This window comes from Vicia villosa, linkage group LG1 (assembly GCF_029867415.1).
Source record: "Vicia villosa cultivar HV-30 ecotype Madison, WI linkage group LG1, Vvil1.0, whole genome shotgun sequence".
Taxonomy (NCBI): domain Eukaryota; kingdom Viridiplantae; phylum Streptophyta; class Magnoliopsida; order Fabales; family Fabaceae; genus Vicia; species Vicia villosa.
In genome coordinates, this window is record NC_081180.1 from 51,017,599 (window position 1) to 51,038,623 (window position 21,025).

At 31.9% G+C, this 21,025-nt stretch overlaps 1 protein-coding gene across 1 annotated transcript; it reads right to left on the bottom strand.

Moving 5' to 3' along the window:
• Positions 1 to 646: 646 nt before the first annotated feature.
• LOC131637621 (copper chaperone for superoxide dismutase, chloroplastic/cytosolic) lies at positions 647 to 5,034 on the bottom strand. Its single transcript, XM_058908230.1, has 5 exons — positions 4,664 to 5,034; positions 4,498 to 4,570; positions 4,284 to 4,418; positions 2,429 to 2,652; positions 647 to 1,010 (listed from the first exon to the last, which is right to left on the bottom strand). Exons 1-5 carry the CDS (start codon positions 4,904 to 4,906, stop codon positions 747 to 749), a joined length of 939 nt encoding a protein of 312 aa, XP_058764213.1. The 5' UTR covers positions 4,907 to 5,034; the 3' UTR covers positions 647 to 746.
• Between the last annotated feature and the right edge of the window lie 15,991 nt (positions 5,035 to 21,025).

A 21,025-nucleotide genomic window follows, 5' to 3' on the forward strand; every position in this document is an offset into this window, starting at 1 on the left:
GGCAACATAATGAATGAGATGCAACAGCACCATTTTGGGAGCTTCTTATAGGGATTGGCTTCGGTGACTTTCATGTAGCATAACTTTTAACCAGTTACCAAAGTTATATATTAGCGAAGTCACCTGAAATCTTTCCCCTAGTTATTAGTGGAAACAACATATAGTATTAGCCATTGGGTAATAATTTAAAATGCTATTTTTATTTTAATTCTTATTTTTCATAAAATAATCTCTAGAAGATTGAGTATGTCTGTCTCATGTGACCCCAAAATCCATGAAAACCTAACTAATAACTTGTTTAATAAGAAATTGCAAGCCACGGAGTGTGGCAAGACTATGCTTAAATACTTAAGAACTAAAAGTCAATTTCTCATTTACAGAAATACTAAATTGAAACTAAAGAGTTATATATCAAATAAAGATTGTAACAAACCTTTGAGGGTTATGCATCCACTTAAAGTGATCTGTGATGTGACGAGAATTGAAAAATTTGCATAAACTTGAAAGCCATGAAAGACAAGAATTGACTACCTATAGAGTTTTGAAAGACTGGTAGTAGACTGTTTTCATTTCCCTTATAATGGACAAATGAAAATTCGGAAGTTAACAGATGTTCTCAAAATTTGAAGTGCTTGACATCAAAATCTTCTCAAAATTTGAAGTGCTTGACATCAAAATTACAATGTTTTATTTTCTTTAAACTATTTTAACAGAACTTGCTAGTAACAAAATCTGTAACTACTTTATCAGAACTTGCTAGTTACAAAATCTGTGTCAGTTGCCTCCCATATGGTGGTGCCATCACAGGTACAGAGTTTTTTGTAGTTCTCACCCACTGCTGCACTTCTAGCAACCACTGCAGCTGCTATACCAGGTACTGATTTATCTTCAGTAGCATGTACCACAATAGCTCGTCCAATAAGATCAGCCACCCTCAGCTTTTCTTTGATCCCAGTGTAGAAGGCCTCACCCTTTTCATTAGCATCTAGTGTTCCCAGGTCGCCCAGTGGCTGAAGATCCAATCAAGCAACCTCCTTAGTTGCGTTTGAAATCATTAAGGATAACTTATAAACTAACTTAATTTAGAAAACTGAATTTGAATTGAATCTGTATTACTTTACCACCCATACTTAGAAAATGTTAATTAACTAATAAATGCCAAAATATCAATTACAACCATTAAAACTAAAATTAAATCCATCCGAACCAGTGTTGTCGATGGCGGTCCATGGCAGAGAGCCAAACTCCCGCCATATCAGTTGCTTTGCGGCGCCGTTATAAAGGATAACTTGTGTTCTGCAATACTGACCAATATTTACCATTGCGGCGAACCCAAAAACCGCCATGTATATCTGCTATAGCGGCCATGACGCCGCAATTTGATAACACTGATCCGAACTCAATAAAGTTCGAAGAATCTTAATATGAAATTATGAATGAAACATAAATAATAAAAATAATTAACGAATTCCTATTCCAAGCAAAGAATTTCTTTCTTAAATCCAATCAATTACTGAAATATTTGATTCAAAACATAATCAGGACTCTTGATCTATAATATTAAATATAAAATTTTTGATCTGGATGGACAGCAATCTTTATCCAACCCTTATATATGAAATATTAGTCTTAATCACCCAAATATGAAGCTTCTTCTAATCTACTCATTAACTTTTAGTGTTTAAGCTTTGCTTGATTATAAATTAAAAATTAAGCCTTTTATAGTTGATGTTCTGTAGTTTGAGGAAGAAAATCTTCATATGATACGAAGGAAATTTCAGTAATAACTATGGTTGGTCATGGTTCAGTTAACAGAAAAAACAAAACTAAACTCCGACAGCGTTGCTAATCAACTGAACCAAACTGTTTTTATTTTTTAAGAACCAAACTAAACTGATTTTAAAATTAAGTAAACTGCTAATGATATTGTGAACTGATCCGAATCATGAACTTTTAGCTGCAAGCTGTTAATATGATGATATCAATTGCCATGTGCTAGCTATGAGAACCGCCTACCAACTGCTTTAACTAAGTCATGTTTTCAGTTTATGTGTTTTATGATTGGTAAGCGGTCCTCATAGCTAGCACCTAGTAATTGAAATCATCATATTAACGGCTAGCAGCTAACAGTTCATGGTTCGGATCAGTTAAGTTTTTTCGTGAAACATTGACAGGTCTAATAATAGCATATCAAAGAACAGATTTTAGGAATTCCAATTTCCAAGTATAGTCACCTCAATACAGAAATCTTCAAAGAACTATATTAGACATCACATCAATATACTTCCTGATTCCAAAAAATAATTCTAACACCCTATCCATTTTTAGTGTTTATATGTGACATTTATACCAGTCAACAATCCTTAAAAGCAATTTTTTACCGTAAAACAGAAATAGTTTAATTCTAAAAGGTACAGGAAAAGCAAACCTCTTTAGTGTTTTCCTTGTTGGGCGGATCAAACACTTTACCAGTGCTTGCTGCACCTCTAGTTAGATCACCAAACTCATTAATAGACCAAGAATGCTTTCCTGGTGACAGCCCACTGAAGTTTGCTTCAATTCTAGCTAGTTCCATATTTACTTGAGCCAGGCGAACAACACCAAAAATATCTGGCCCTTTGAATTCGGAAACAGCAGCAGATATTAAGAAGTCTGTAAAGCCAAATAAAGATTTAATGTAATCACTATCAGAACTGATAAGAGAGCAAAACACCAAAAACCAAGAAAACTATTAATGGAGTTTGAGTTGATAATGAAATCAAGAGAAATACAATGAAATCAAGAGACGTCACAAACTAAGCAAATATTTGTTTATAAGGGAACACAAATTGATAAATCCTCTAGTATATCACCTACTGCAGTGCAGTCAAGCAAAAACAAATCCAACCCATATAGGTCAATAAAGAGAGCATTCAAACAAGTTACTATAACAACAGACGAGGGAAACATGTTGAGTGTAGAAAGGATGAATTGACAAATAATACTGAATTCATGAGTTGAATATTACATTAATTTGCAACTCAATTTTTTTGCAAACTATGCTACCAGTTGTACAAAAAACTGAATAGTTTCCTTCTCTGTAGAACAAAAACATCCAATAGCTCAGACTCACTGATGAATACCCATTAGATTCCAAGAAAATTAATATGATCATCAATGTTCAAGGGCATGGAGAAAAATAACAAACTACTTGAGATCCATGTTTCTACATTAGACTCTAAAAAGACAAGTATAAATATATTTCTGCATTAGATCTTCAAAAATGCTTCAGTAGAAGGAAACCAATGTACCACAGAATAAGTAAAATAAAATAAACAAACTAACAAAGAATAAAGATGGTGCAAGCTAGAAATGAATAACAAAAAGAGAACAGTATCCCAGAAAAGATTAGTTCCAATCACCAAACTGTCATTCATATACCAATAGAAATAAGGTCATTGAATCTCTAAATAGTTCAAGCTACAGAAAACATATAAAAAAATAAATTTTTAGAGGAAATTTTTTCAAAAACTGTTGAAAAATGTGTGTAAAAGCCTCTGATGGGTATGATTTTGTTACACAGTGGAATCAGAACCAATAAGCTAAGACAAATATAAAAGAAACCTAGATTTGATGAGAATGCAGTACCAGCAACAACACTTGAAATGTTAATAAGAGGTACAATGTGATCTATTTGATGTTCGATCATAATAGTATAAACATTCATTATACGCTGAAGAAAATTGCACGATCTTCTGAACTAAAATAAAATGTCTCTGATGATGGAATCACTAAAATAATTTCTATAACATGCATAAAAGATGCTGCGAAAATGAATATTGTGCAGCAGTGAGACTGACACCACTATAAACACACTAATGTACTCCTACTCGACAACATTATATACCAATCATTATTGAAATAAATAGAATCCAAGAACAAACCTATATAATGCAAACTCTAACCTATATAATTTGACAGATCCTACAATCTAATGTGTAAGCCAATAAAACAATAAGGGCCGTCTTAAAATTTCGGAGGTCCTATGTAGGTTTGCCACAGTTTAAATGTGACAAAATAAATAAATAAGAGCCCTATGTTGTCTGACAAATATTTTACAAGGCCCTATTTCGAAATTTGGCTAGGAAATAAGTAAAGTCTCTTATCAATGATTCTTCATATCAGAATTCGAACAAAACAATTAACATAAAAGTTCACAATAATAAAAACTTATCTATAAAAGTAAGATCCACACTATCACAAAATATGCAAAGAGAAATCATGATAAAGCAAGGTTAGTAAACCTTCCGGCACTCCTTGTCCAATTAACCGAGCTTTTCTACCAGTCTGCTCCAGAGCTTCAGTCATGACTTTTACTGGCGTTGAACCAAGAATCCTAACAACCTGATTGCTCAAATCCACCTCCACGTTCTTGATTCCTACAAAAAGTGAAAACGCAAGAATGATTCAAACCAAACTTAAACTAATAAGCACTTAAACAAAAACAAAAACACATACCATCAATTGTTTGCAGCTTATTTTTAACCGCACTAACACAACCTTCGCAACTCATATCCACCATATACTCCGTCTGAAACATCAAATTAACACCAACATCTTAATCTAGCATAACTAAGGAAGATAAAATAATCTGAAATTATGAATCGAATTAAGTAAAACTCACGAGTAACTCTGGCAAAACATGATGATCGATGTGAGAAGAGAGGTTGTGGTCCATTACGAGAGGTGAAGGGGAGGTAGCGAAGGTTTTGACGAGGCGTGAGGGTTTATTGGATTTGGGATTTGAAGATAAGGCGGTGTTTGGGGGATGGTGTGAATGAGAGAAGGAAGAAGTAGAAAAAGCTAAAGATGCAACGGCGGTTGCTGTTGTTGTTGCGACTACTACTGGCCTTAGAAATGATGCCATTTGAGTTGAATTGGTTTGTTTATACCAGAACTGAAGAAATGGGTTTGGGGTAGGTACTTTCTCTTTCCGTTGTTTTCTTTTTTTTCTCTTTCTAGCGTCACGGTTTTCTTCCGGATGGATCTACATTTTTCTTTTTCTTATTTTTTCTCTTCCACCCAATTTATAGCGAATTCTTCTTTTTTAATAACCACTTTCCAAAAAAAATAAAAAAATAATCAACTTTTCAAAATATTTACAACTTTTTTTTCTAAATATACCGTAGTCCCTATGGAGTTGACGACAACACTATCCTCTTGATGAAGCCGCCAGTGGGCCTGGCGCCAATGAGAAAAACATGGGTGTTGTCGTCACCCCCTGGCGACAACACCTCCTTTTCTTTTTTTTTCAAATTTTTTAATAAATTTTTTTTTATCTATTATTTTTTAAGAGTTAAAAGGTAGTGCACTGACAGTGTAAAAAATCTTTACACTGTCATCCAATAAAAATATTTTATTCTGCCATATCATATCAGTAACTTAAAATTTACAGTATGACTTGGCGCTTAACAAGGTCGTGATTGGTTGACAGTGTAAAACTTTTTTACACCGTCAGTGCATCACCCATTTTCTCATTTTTTAATATTTTGTGCATTATATTTATTGACTTTAATTTGTTACTTAGAAAAATAAATAAATAAAAAATAAGTAATTTATATTAAAATATTAAAAAGTATAATTACATTAATCATAAGAATAAAATTTCGAATGACCTAGCGCGGGTGACCCTGGTACGATGCGCACGCAAGAGGTTTGATAACTCGTGTAGACGGCTCACGAGTTGGTAGTGCTCCCCTCTTCATACGACGTCCCCCTCTATTTGGTTCCTCTTGTATTTGGGTCGATGGCCCTTCAATGCACTCCGGGTCTACAAAATCTCTCAGCCCACACTTGGGTGATAAGTTCGAGTTCTCAAGCCCACACTTGCGTTAACACAAATATGGCGCAAGATCATCGAAAACTAAGTCATGACATGATATGTCATACCATAATACCTCTTGTCGAAGTTGACCCATCAATGAAGGTGAAGACAATTATTTCTCATTACGTTTCTGTGTTCAAATATAGATCGTACAAAAAGGCTTGGTTAGCGAAGCAGAAGGCAATTAAAATGGTCTACGGCAACTGGGAGGATTCCTACCAACAACTTCCTCGCTACTTGGCTGCACTTCAATTATATTCACCTAGGACGGTTACTATATTGGAGACACTGCCAACACAATCCCAAGACGGAACCCCTCTCGAAGGTAATGGAATCTTCCACATACTTTTCTGGGCGTTTCGACCATGCATCATCAGATTTGGTATTTGCAAGCCGATTATTCAAATTGATGGAACCTGGTTGTATGGAAAATACAAAGAACGTTACTGATGGCGGTCGCACAAGATGGAAATATCAATATTTTTCCAATAGCCTTTGCTCTGGTAGAAGGAGAAACAACGGCTGCTTGGAGTTTCTTTCTGAAGAATCTCCGAGCTAGAGTTGCTCCACAACCTGATCTTTGTTTGATTTTGGACAGACGCACTTCTATTGATAGTGCATACAACAATCTGGCAAATGGTTGGCACGACCCCCCGTCTATGCATGTCTACTGTATTAGGCATATCGCACAAAATTTTATGCGGGAGATCAAAGATAAATTTTTGAAGAACCATTTGGTGAACGCGGGGTATGCCTTAAACCAAATTGGATTTCAATAATACCGCCGTAAAATAGCGTTGTCTAATCCAGATGCGGGGAGGTGGATTGACAACATTGACAAAGCGAGATGGACTAGGTCATACGATGATGGGGCGAGGTGGGGCCACATGACTATAAATCTTGTGGAATAAATGAACGGCGTTTTCAAGGGCATACGAAACCTACCTGTAACGACTTTGGTGAGTGCAACATATTTTTGGATGGCAATCTTGTTCGCCATAAGAGGTAAGCGGTGAAATTCAGTGTTACAAACACAACAGGTATACAACGATGTTTGCATGAAATATGTACAACAGGAATCTGCCAAGGGGAACACTCATCGAGTTATAGAGTTCGACCGTCATGTCCACACCTTTAGTGTCAAAGAAACAATTGACCAAAACCAGGGGCTGCCACGACAATAGTATAGGGTCTCAATCCCAGATCGTTGGTGCGACTGTGGCCAATTTCAAGCGTATCGCATGCCTTGCTCCCATGTCATTGCAACATGTTCACATACTCACTTTGCTGCATTATCATTGGTATCATAAATTTACAAGGTACCAACGTTGCTCAACGTATACGACAATTACTTTCCGGTGGTAGCGATGGAAGCATATTAGCCTGTGTACGAGGGGGAACAATTTGGCACAACGATTTAATGTGCTGGAATAAAAGCGGTCGACCAAATAATAAGCGTATTAGAACCAGAATGAACGCCACTGATAAAATGCAAAGGAAAAGTAATATATGTCGTGAGGTAGGACATAATAAGAACAAGTGTCCCAGTCGTGGATCTAGTTCCACAACATAGTTGCTAGGCTCAATGTTATTTGTAATTTATTTTACCAATGAAATGAAATTTTTTTCATTACTCAGATGAGTTACAACATACATGAAAAACAACATAAACAATAACTAGAAATAAAATTTCAACTAAAATCAACAATTAAAAAAACAACACAATGACTAAATCAACAACACAATAAATAATTAAAATCTAAGAAATTACAACGGTTAAAACAATGTCATCTGTTCCATCCATTATTTGTTCAATATCAAGGTCGGTTTTCACATCAACCCACCAACGTATCGTCTCTCTGGTCATAAGCGACACCCTTGTTCTAAGCCTCTGGATCCTTTTGATTTCTTCCCCGGGACTATACTCCCCTTCTAACTGTGACATCGGAGTCCGCTTCAGGTTGTTGAAGTCGCGGATGTTCCAAAACGTAGCCGACATAGGGGGTTTGACCGGAGAAAAAATAACATGCCCATAACATCTTTTGTATTCTGGTGCCAGCACGGGACGAATGGATGATGTTCGCTGCCATGACTCCGGCCTAATGCGAGACATGAACAATAATGTGCAGGGAAAATATGAATATTTGTGGAGAAAATAATGAATCTTGATGGAGGAATGGACTGCTATTTATAGGAAAAAAAGTCTCAATTTAGTGTTGTCGCCACCCAAGGCGGCGATCCGGGCCCACGCATGAAGGTAAAAAAATTTATATAAAAAAATTGAAAAAAAAAAAGAAAGGAGTTGTTGTCGCCAGGGGGTGGCGACAACACCCATGTTTTACACATTGGCGTCAGGCCCACTGGCGACTTCATCAAGAGGATAGTGTTGCCGCTACCCCCCTTGGCGACAACGTGTAAAAATAGCAAAAAGTGGACATTTGCGTAATATTTTTGAAAAGTTGGTTATTTTTGAAAAACTGATTAGTAAAAAAAAAAAATCATTTATAGTTTCTTACAAATGTGAGAAATTTTTGCTATTCATTAATTTTTATGAAAAAAAATGAAATTTCTTTTTCCACTCTTTCTGTTATCCTTTTTCACAAATCTATGGTGAAAATTTAAAAGTATTTTTAAAATTCGGAAATACATTTTTAAACACGCTCATTTTTAACTATCATTAATTTTAATTCAAAGATTTATGTCCAAAATTATATCTAATATGCTTCAGAGATGTATATTCGAAAATATGTCTGATATTTTAAAACAAAAACAAAAACAGAGACAGTATGAATATGAGCAAGCTCTACAAACCATAACAACTTGACATTAAATTAAAACATTCAACATTACATAGATAATTGTTAATAGAAATTTAACATTACATAATGTTATAAACGGGTAGTTCATGACGTTGCAACACGTTGATAATATCTTTCACGGATCTTGCAATCTTCACATGCACTTCAATTGAACCCTTTGTTGAATAATGACGTAAAGTACTCCACATAACCTCTAAATATTCATCTGTCTTCAATTCGAAGTTGATAAACTGTATCTTTTCTTTGTTGTCAAATGAGGGTGAACGATACTCGAGCTTGACAACTCTTCAATTTTCTGGATATCTTAGGAGAGTATTCAGTTTGAATATCAAGTCACCGAGAGTGATGTCCTCACAGACCCTAAATTAAAGTGGCGACTTCTCACCATTGAAATACACAAATGCAATATGGGGATATGTATTTTTTCTTATTTTGGGTGTTTTGTGGAAAATATGGGATGATAAACACCGTATTTATACAAATCTTGTATCACTTTGGACCTTAAAAACCTTATCATGTCATCAGAGCACTTTTCGGAGATGTATATCCGGATAAACCCTAGTAAATTATGGGAAAAAGGTCTATTCGAATATGCACATCCGAAAATTGCCCTATTGTGTTTTATTAAATTAGAATGGGGTTTAATATACTATTTAATGTATTCATGATTTTTTCCAACACCACACCAGGTTTGACCATTTTTCCGTCTTCACCTTGATTTGTTTGGTGCCTACCGCAAGTTTGAGCCTCAAGGTGAGAAAAACATAAGAAGGAGAGGTTGAATTGTGTTAACTTTTTCTTTCTTTTCTGAAACTCTCTTATCAGATTCTAAACCAATGGTCTAGAATCTGATTCAAGGTATGTTGTTTACAGCGGATAAAAGCAATATCATGTTTACAAAATGATATAATTAAAGTGAACAAAGACGTTTTTCCCTCAATGGTATTTTCAAAGCCATCATTGAGGAAGATAATTATTCCGACTCGGTCTTTTTCAGCAACAAAGAGTTGAAACTCTTGTCGCGTCAAGGATGTCTTTTTTGCAAGTAAAGCTAGTATGTTGGTGTTCGAACTTTGAAATGTACGATGTTTTTTGTTTTTCAAATTTACCTGTATGAGAAATTACTATTTTCTTTAATGTCAATTTAACACGTGTTTCCTCATTATATATATATATATATATATATATATATATATATATATATATATATATATATATATATATATATATATATATATATATATATATATATATATATATATATATATATATATATATGATAATTTCCTAGGTATTTCTGTGAGATTTTTTATGCAATGCACACTACAAAGTAAGCACTAGGATGTTAAATTTGTATTTCTTTTGATTGCTTTGCCTTGAATTAGATTACTTGGATTAGATTATTGTATCCTGAAGAATTTTGGATACTTGTTGCAGTAAACTTTTCTTAATTTTCGGTGTAATCAACATTCAAAAACCAACATTATGTTACAAACGAAACTTTCATAAAACCAACATTATCAACATTCTGCTTTTTCATGTATTCCGCTTTAGACTAGCAAACAGGGGTTCATTCAACCTTTTTTTTCATATGCCACACAAGAGAGTTATTTGTTGTTGTATGTAATATATAATATAACTAGGAGAATTATGGATAGCATGGACAAGCATTTGATGGAATTGAACTAATGTATGTACTATCAGTTTTTCTTATACTGGTAGTATCTTGATCCGTTTCCAAATTATAAGCTCAAGACATCTCTGATCTCTTGTACACTTATTATATTTTAGTAATAGTTTTTCTAGAGCGCAGTACCAATAATTAAAAAAAATCAAAGAAAACAGTCCTATATTGGCTGATAAGATCTTAAGAGGGAACCAATACACATGGTTTGGCTATAAAAGACTTCTTTCACTTAATAAAAACTGTTTTTGTCTTGATCTGTGACAAATCAATAAACCATCGGTTTTGTCTGGTTTTCCTGGTTTATCGACTTTTAGATTGATTTTCTCCCGTAGTGGCTTATCTGACTTTTGGACTAGCTAAACCGACTAGTCTTCTTCGTTTTGATTTTACTGTGAAAGAGTAATGGCATTCGAAGTGAAAAATGTGATTAGAGAATGATTTTTACTTTTAGAATTGTTCTGTCCCTCTAAAATCTCTATATATGGGTAAAGTCAGTGTGTGAGCGGTGTTGCGAGTTCTTGCACGTGGTAATGCTAACTATTCCCTTTTTAGTCTTTACTTTGTCTTTGAGTATTTGAACACTTCCCACTATTTTCTATCTATATTAAACTCAAATTTATATTGTTTTTATTTCTTCAGCTGGGAATTTATTCATAAAATTCTTAGTTTGCTTTGCTTGCAGGAGTGTTAAAAAACACATTATAGAGAAAAACTCATTTGATCAACATTTGTCTTGAAAAACATTAAGTTAAGTGTGTTGTTATAGTCGATAGGAGTGGAAATAGGTCACACCCATACTTTAAATCCCCATACCTGATCCACACCACAGACCTCTAACTACTGTTGGATACAATTTGATGGTCTATCACATTCCACGTTGGGAAACACTTTGTATTTTTAACCAACTCTCATATATAAGGTGCCCTTCATGAAGTTTGAGGTATGATTTTAACCATAACCCAATCTATCTCTTTTTGGACTCATTGACTAACTTAGACGTTAGAGCACTAAATTTGTAGGTCCACCCCTCGTGTAGCCATACAAGAAACCTTCTCCAATTCCCTTAAGGTCCATCTCACCCATTCACTAACATTCCTGGTTCAGTAACGAAAAAGTGTCTCCGTCTATGGTAATCGACTCTTATTCGTGTTGGATTTTTAATGCTATTGATTCTTAATGCTACCGACTTTGGTAAGTTTGAGGTTGAAATGATGTTTGATAGAATTGAACATGACAAATATTTGTGTTGGATTCTTAATGCTATTAATTCGACACCCTGGGAAGGTTACTCTCCAGCAAATTGAAGAGCGAACACGAAATTGTGAAAATGCATGAATTAGAAGTCGATTTCCATAAATGGTGCCACTCTTCCATTTTGAAACCATAAATGGAGCGAGGATCGAAAGTAATGGTGGATATAAGCTTCTGACACAGAGGATAGAGGGTTGAACTACAAGCTTAACCTCGAACACTCATGTCGGAATGTGAGGAAGAAGAGTAAACTTGAAGCTGCATTTTAAAAAACCCTGCAAACTGAATTGACGCTTTCTCTATATATATAATAGAGAATGAATAACTAACTTGCTACTTATCAATTGTGGATTGCGGAGAACTAATGGATGCATGTGAAACCCAAATCTCCTAAAACAACACATAGAATATTTTTTGTGTGCTAAAAATATTCGGATTATATCTTCTACGGAGCGGTTGGTCCAAAACATTAAGTATACTATACATATTGAAAAAATATATTTTTTTTATCAATTAGTGTACTTAATTGTTATTGTGTTTAAAAATTCTAAATGATCTCGAATGCTTTATACAAAGGAAAATTAATTTGTTAATCAATTAGCATTATTAATTGGATTTTAGATAATTTTTTTTTGTATTTCTATATATTAAAAAAAATTAATCAATTAATATACTTTATTGTTTATTGTGTTTTAAAGTAAGATTATTCTGCAAGTTTTATATATAAAAAAAATCAAAATTTTAACAAATTAGTATTGTTATTTTTTTTAGAAAAGAATAAATCTTTGAATAGGCTTTATATATATATGTTCCATTTTTTTTCAATTATTAATTAGTATTGTTATTTGTTAATTGTTTTTTAGATTAAAAAATTGATCTTTGAGTATGTTTTATGAAAAAATTTAGATACAATTCTTTAGGTATAGTTTTTAATATTTTTTAATAAAAAATATGACAAGCCTATAATTTCCTCTTAGACATATATAATTTTCTTCTATTTTTTACTCTCTAAATGGTATATTTAAGTACATTTTTCATATTTTCATTAAAAAGTAAAAATTACATCTAAGAAATTGTATCTAAGTTTTTTTTCTTATATAGAAAAATTTTAATCAATTAATATTGTCAATTATATTTAGAATTTAATTGAAATACACCAACATTATAAAAAAACTCTACACTGTCACTTAATTACAACTAATGATTTATTTAAAATATTATATTTTAAATTTAATTTTTTTTAAAGTAATACAATTGAATGATTATGATGCATTGTAAAATCCTTTTAATTGAGAAAATCCTTTACAGTGACAATGCATATCAATTAAACTCTTTTATTTATAAAAAAATCGATATTAATTGTTGATCAATTAAGTATATATTTAATCGTTAAACGTATTTTAAAAAAATTAAATTATTTTGTATGTTTTATGTTATTCTATTTCGAAACTAGAAATATAGTCGAAGAATGAAGGCCGATGAAACAGCTGACAGGAGCTTCCGCCGCAGTGACAGAGAGGTTAGTCTACCTTAAAGGCACTTTGACTCTCTAATCAGTACGAGTATAAGAAGAGCGAATTCAAATTGTGTTTAAAATTTGTTATCTGAGTTGGCGCCATTCCTTATATGGAGAGTAAAAATAACAATCTTGTTATCATTAAGGCATGGATTGCAGAGAGCCGTTGGATGTGACACCTTAGGGCCATGTGCAAAATAGCCACGTGGTAGAGAAAGATTCCTAATGTAAATTATTCGACACCTTAGTATAGACTTAGAGTCATCTCAAGTTTTTGGAGGCCCTGTGTAGATTAGCTATAATGTAACTATGACAAAACAAATAAAGGCCGTATTTAATCACGAGTTAATTTGACAAATCAGTATTTTAAAAACCAGACCGATCATCAAACCGGTGAGGGTATTGGGTCACTGGTTCATTGGTTGAACCATTGGGTCAGTGGTCGAACCACATGATTAAATCAGATTAAATTGGATAACTCGATTGAATAAATCAGTCTCTATTGCAACACAATACACTATATATTTATTAAATCGGTCGAACCGAATGTTTCATTCTCTAAAAAATATCACAATACCTACAAAATTTTAAAATGTCAAAATATCATAATTTCACATGTTTATTCTTTACATTCAAATTCTAAATATAATCATCACTCACAACAAAATAATACAAAATATAAATTTAAATAAATTTTAAATCAGGTCTAATTGCAAACAGAAGAAAAGTTGTTCTAAATAAGATTTGAATAAAGTCTAATTATATTTTAATTGTATATTTTTTAAAAAATGAAAATGACGTCGTTTTGTGCGGAAAAAAGAGCATGCATTTAAATTTTGAAATTTTAAAAAAGTAAAATCATTAATTTTGAATTTTTGAAATTTGAATTTTTATTGTTTGAGAAGTTTTGAATAAATGTTTATTAGGTTTTAATTTTAAGTAAATAAATATTTTTAATTTTTCTATAAATTGATCATGAATTATGTATTAAATAAATCAGTTTAAATGCATATTTATGAAATTAATAAATTATTATATTTATAAAATAGAAAAATAGAAAAATGGATTTTAAATTTATTCGAGATAATAGTGCTAAAAAATTAATGGAAAAAAATAACCTTTATTATAAAAGAAATATTTTATACATTAAAAAAAAAGTAATGTAAAAGAGAAATTGTTGTATAATAGTTTTTTTTTAATAATTAACAATGTATTACAGGAAAGTATGTGGGATACTTTAAACCCAAATATATAGGAAACAGAAAAAAACAGGCTAGCCAGTTACGTTACGTTTATCATGCATGAATTATGAAAATGATTTTTATTACATATTATGTTTATTATATTTATTATATACTTATTAAATAATTATAAATTATGTTTATATTTATCATGGAAATATATAATATGCAATAAATTGTATTTAAGAGATGCCATAATTATAAAATATGTTTTTAAATAAAGAGTGAAGTCTCATTTTAGTCCCTCACAAAAACGGTAGATGTCAGATTAGTCCCTGAGAAAAAAAACCCTATTAAATCCCTTACAAAATTTAACCGACTCATGTTAGTCCCTCAACTAACATTTTTTTAAAATCGGATTTTTTTCTTACTGAACTGCTAATAAAGAGTCATTTTAGTCTCTCACAAAAAAGGAAGAGTCCAAATTAGTCCCAAGAAAAAAAAGGTCTATATTTAATCCCTTACAAAATTTAATCAAGCCATGTTAATCATTCTTTTAGTATTTTTTTCAAATCGATTTTTTTTTTAAATTGTGACTAGACTTCTATTTTACGACTGTTGAATTGAAATTAATTATTTATGAAGGGATTGTAGATAAATCATCGCGATGCGACGGTGTTCATTTCTTTATTTGGTTTATTACCAGGCTTATGAATTTGTTATGTATTCTTGTGTATTAGGTGTCGTTATTGCTTTAGTTGTTAATGATCTTTCAGGAAGGTTTAGTTTTGTTACTAAGGTGATTTAGGATAATTCCTTACTTTTGTAAATAATACTTGTGGCGAAAATAATACACATGATATGTTGGAAGAAAATTGGTTTATACCATATCACTTTGGTTTTGATGATAACAAAGTATTTAATTAAAGCAAGTCTATTTTGTCAAGTCTAGTCATAGTTTAAAAATACGAAAAATATCGTTTGAAAAGAATATTAAAAGAGGACTAACATGACTCAGTTAAATTGACTTTTTTTATCTGAGGGACTAATTTGGACTCTCCCTTTTTTGTGAGGGACTAAAATTGGTCTTCACTGGTGGTCCGGTTCAAAAGTAAAAAAAAATCGATTTGAAAAAAAATATTAGTAGAGGGACTAACATGACTCAGTTAAATTTTGTAAAGGACTTAATAGAGACTTTTTTTTCTCAGGGACTAATCTGACCTCTACAGTTTTTGTGAGGAACTATAATGGGACTTCACTTTTAAATAAATTGTTTTTAAAAGACAATTATGTTATATTTTTTATTAATATAAAGAAAATAAATCAGTTTAAATGCATATTGATTAAAAGAATAAATAAATAAATATGATACTAATTAATGTATGAGTTAAAAGGTGAAAAATAGTTTTACATTGTCATCCAATATAAATATATTGTTCAACCATGTCATATCAATAATTGGTTAACAGCGTCTATTTTACACTGTCAATCAGGGGTGGCCCTGAGCATATGGGCTCGTGGGGCGGGAGCCCAAGGCCCCATAATTTTAGGGGCACCAATTTTTTTTTACCCATATATATATATATATATATATATATATATATATATATATATATATATATATATATATACATATATAGATAATTTTCTATTATAAAAAAATTTGTTAGAATTTTTTTATTAAAAATACTGGCTTACAAAATTATAGGGGCACTACAAAGTTAAAATTAATAAAAGAATGTAATTTTCCATAAATAAAATATAGAGTAGAATAAAATCAATTAATTACCCTATAATAAAATCAATTAATATATTCATAATTTAAGAAACTAAACAATTTAATTGAGGCACTAAAATTAAAATAATGATATAAAAAATATTTTATATTATTGATAATGGTATTTGATAGGTTAGAAATCTTCTTACTGTGTCAAATTTGGATTAAGCTGTTGATCTTGATGTTGAAATTTTGTTTGAAAAATTGAAAGTTAGTTGAATCAAAATCAAGCTATATGATATTGAATTCTTTAAAGTCTTTTAATTATTTTTCTAATGCATGCATAGCTTATAGAATAATATTTGACTATTCCTATCAAAGTTGAATCCGCTGAAATAAGTTTTTCTAAATTAAAATTATTAAAATCTTTTTGAGATCTATTTTGTCACAAAATAGATTAAATAGTCTTGTGTTGATTTCAATTAAAAATAATTTTTTGAAGAACCTTGATTATGACTAAATTATTAATGATCTTGTAACAAAAAAATGCTAAGAAGATAATATTTAAATAATTTTAAAAGTTTGATTAATTTTTTATATGAAAAAACATCGAATTAAGAAGAAGAAGAAGAATAACTCTCTTTATAGTAGTTTATAAACATTGCTTCAAAGATCCATATTTAATGTCAAATGAAAATGTGTTTTTTATTCAATTATTTCTTTTATCCTTATTTATTTATTGTTAAAAAAATTATAAGGGCACAACTCTTTTAATTCGCCCAAGGCACCTAAATTCAAAGGACCGGCCCTGCTGTCAATGCATCACCCATTTTCTTTGAATGTATAGTGATAAAAGAGAGAAATTAAAAAATTATTTTTATATTTCTTTGTAGTAATATTACTAAAAATTTAATTTTCCAACATTAAATTTTAAGGGTTGTTTTATGAGAGTAATTGATTGTTTTTCTTGAATAAATGAAATTTAGTAATAGATTAGACCGAAAAGAAGAATAAATAAAAAGGATGGATGTTACAGATCAGTTTGAATGGAACAACACAGCGGAGCGAGCTTTTACTGTTAAATCCTGTTATGGTTTTTTCAAATCAAAGCTCTCCGGACTTCCGCTTAACCACTACATTGTCAAAGCTCTCAACAACTTATGAAAGGTAAAAGTTTCGCCCAAAATTCTTTTTTCCGCTTGGAGGATTATACACAATTGGATATCAACCAAAGATAAATTACATAAGAGGGGTGTGTCGAACGTTAGTAGAGATCTCAAGTGTATTTTTTGTTTAACGGAAGAAGAATGTCTTCCGCATTTATTAGGAGGTTGTGTGGTCGTGACAAATGTTTGAATGAAGATTTTCGAGTGGATAGATTACGGTGAGACTCTAACCATAGAGGAGTTCAAGGAGTTCTTCTTTGCTATAGAGAAGGTGAAGACTTTATCCAAAAGATTCACAATAGCAGTTATTTGATTAGCAACTACGTGGTGCATTTGGACCAGGCGCAATGCGATTATTTTTAGGAATGCTTCGTATAGTGTCACCGAATGTATTTCGGAAATTATATATGCTTACTTCTTGGAATTAGATATGTTCTTATTACAATCTAAAAGACTCTTGTAATTTTCACGTTAAGAATATTCTACCCCTCTCTTGTTTCAAGAAGTAGAAGTTTTCCGTGTTGTTTTTTCGGTTAGTGTATCCCTTATACTCCTTATCAATTTCATTGCTTATTAAAAAAAAAGATTATAAGACTAAAAAAATGATATAGCATTTTAAAAGATTTTTATTTGATATGGCTAAAATCAGATTATGTTGTCAACAAAATGTGTGCAATTTAATACATGTAATAGATAAATGATCATATTTTAAATAGTAACTAAGCTATATTTGTGAAGATAATTAAAAAAGGGTTAAATACGTTTTTAGTCTCTATAAATATGCGACCCTGCATTTTTAGTCCTTATAAAATTTTTCTTCAATAAATGGTCCTTCTAAAATTTTTATGCATGTAATTCCAGTCTCTGCTGTCAAACCAATGTGTATTTTACAATGATTATTTTGTAAACATGTTCATAATATTTTAAAAAGTTCCTGACAATAAAAAAATACTTAAAATTTAATTTCTAAGTTGAGATTTTTATTACTTTTATCATTATTTTTTGAAATTTGAAAAATTCATTTTTAATTCTTCTCGTTTTAAAAAATTCTAAAACTTGGTAAATAAATATTTTACAGTATTCTAGACCTATATAAAAAAAATTAAACAAAAATTTTAAAATTAAAGGGTGATTAATCAGTTTTTAAAATTTTAGAAAATAAATGAAACTGAAATTGCATGCATAAAAATTTTAGAAGGATCATTCATTGAAGAAAAATTTTATAGGGATTAAAAATGCTGGGTCGCATATTTATACGGACTAAAAATGTTAGATATAGGTATGATAATCCTGGATATCTTCAAGAATCGTGTTCGTTTTCGACCCTATTCTTGTCTGGGTTCACGAAATCTTTGCGGGGATAATTCTCGAAGAACAATCTATTTCTGACAATGGAGAACAGATCAGAATGTAGAGGAAGTATATTTTTCGTGTTCGAAACCGAGGCCAAATGACTCCTTATATAGGAGATCAACAATAGAAACCGAAATGACACACCTGTTCGGTAAAAACAGTTATGTTGGTTGGGAAACGACGCACCTGTTCGGTAAAACGGTTATGTCGGTTGGGAAAGGGTGCAACTATTCAAGCGGGACCCCAGCCAGGGGCGCTTCCCCTTAGACCCCCGCAGGGCGCTGCCCCGCACTCCACCAGGGGCTCCGCTCCTTGGACCCCGACGGGGCGCTGCCCCGCACCCCGCCAGGGGCTCCGCCCTTTGGAACCCCATTTCTATTATTCGTATTCAATTGCACGTTTGGCTCTACGAGCGTGCACTCCGCACTACCCTAACTCGTTTCAAGCTTAACGCATAATTGCATCGGCCTACAGTAAATCACATTATTACCAAAATACATTGATGATACTAAAATCACCAACAAAAAACGTATTTAACCCTTTAAAAAATAGATCAGTTTAAATGCATATTAATGAAATAAATAATTAATTATAATTATAAAATAGAAAAATGTAAAATTGGTTTTTAAATTTAGGGTTAATAGTAGTTTACCCTCTGTAATATGAGCGTGTTTCGGTTTACCCCCTGGCCCCTACCGTTGTCAAAGGCAGGTTTTGGCAACGATTTTTTTGAAAAAACTGTTGCCAAAAGATTGGAAGGGGAAAGCAAAATACGCTAACATTACAGGGGTGAATTACTATTAACTCTTAAATTTATTAAGGATAATATTGTTAAACAAAACGTTAGATATTAATTAAATAATTAAAGTTTAGTTAAAATAAATATTTTATACATTAGAAGAAAAAAAGTAAATATTTTAGTTGTTGAAAAGAGATAGAGTCGGAACAATTATCTTCCTCAAGGATGTTCTTGAAAATACCATTGAGGGGAAAACATATCTGTGCACTTTAACACAACCTCTCAAATTGATCTCTCTCAATTACGAGCAGTTTTCTAGCATATGTTTCACCTCCTTATCTGTAACATCATTACAATGTTCCACCAACAGTTGCAAAAACCTACGACAATTCTTTGAAATCACATTTAGTGTATTGTCATCAACACGACTTTGTGACACGTTTAACAACTCTAATTCGAGAGTTGCAAAGTTCATTTCAAGTAGCTTAACTCTTAAGCAGCCGGATAAATTTAAATGTTTAATGTTACAACATCTCCTTAAAACATGGCAAATACCTTCTTCGGATATGTTAGTACAATAACTCAAATTAAATAATTGCAAATTAGGGAAAACGGAAGAAAATGTTTTGATGCCTTCATCTCTCAACCGCCTTCATCTCTCAGCCGTGAATTGTGAGCCCGAAGAGACTTGAATTGAGGGCTTACAACAAAGTCCATACAAGAATGAGAATTTTGTACAATAATGTTAAGGTTGTATTCTATTCTAATTTCAGTAAGTGAAAGATTGTTCCTAAGGAGTGCAAACAAAGTTGAACAATCTTGTGGTTCAAAATAAATGGTAAAGGACAAAGACCTCAATGTTGGTCTCTCAGCTAGAACAGAAAAATTATCAGAGCTAGTTAATTTATGACAGTAAAAAAGGATGGCCTCTTCAAGAAACTTCCAATTCTTGAACAAGAGGAAGAGCGATTCCTCGTGGATATAGCTATGACCAGTGAGATTCACCTTTCAGAGTTTGGAAAGTGCCAACAAAAGTGGTTCTAGTCCATCGAGGATGTTGTAGCCCCATTTTTTGGGGAAAGTGAGGTCGAGTTCTTGAAGCATAGGAAAACATTATGCAATGAGAAACAAGTCAGAACTTTGGAGAAACTGAATGCGGTAACAGATGAGTGAAGTTAATATTGTAATTTTTTGGGAAAAATCTGTCAAGCCAATTGATGTAAATTTAGATTGACGAGAAACTTGAGACAAATATGAGAAATGATGATGTTGCATCCCATTTATAGAAAATAGCACTTTTGTATGTTGTACAGGCGAAGCAAAGCATAAAGTGGTTCGTGATATGAATGGAAAAATTATGGAAGCTAATGCTAAAATCAACATGGTGTGATGTCTTTGTTTGAAATTGGTCCATGGTCAAGTTAGCTTTTCAATTGTTTAATTTGAAGAGACAAATAATTTTGTTGATCTAGTTACACATGAAATATTTAAGATAGTTTTTTAAAACTTCAACGCCAATAAATAAAATTTAAAGTTCTGAATTGGTTATATATAACAATATTTTAAAAATCATGCTGGATTGATCTGTTTAATTGATTGACTGAAAATTAAAGTTGAATCTGATCCGATCTTCCTTGCAAAATTGGAAAAATCGGATGGAACTGTCGGATATCTATGACTGTGAGGACTATTGATACTACAAAGTAGAGCACTCTAAATGTTTCTCAAGCTAT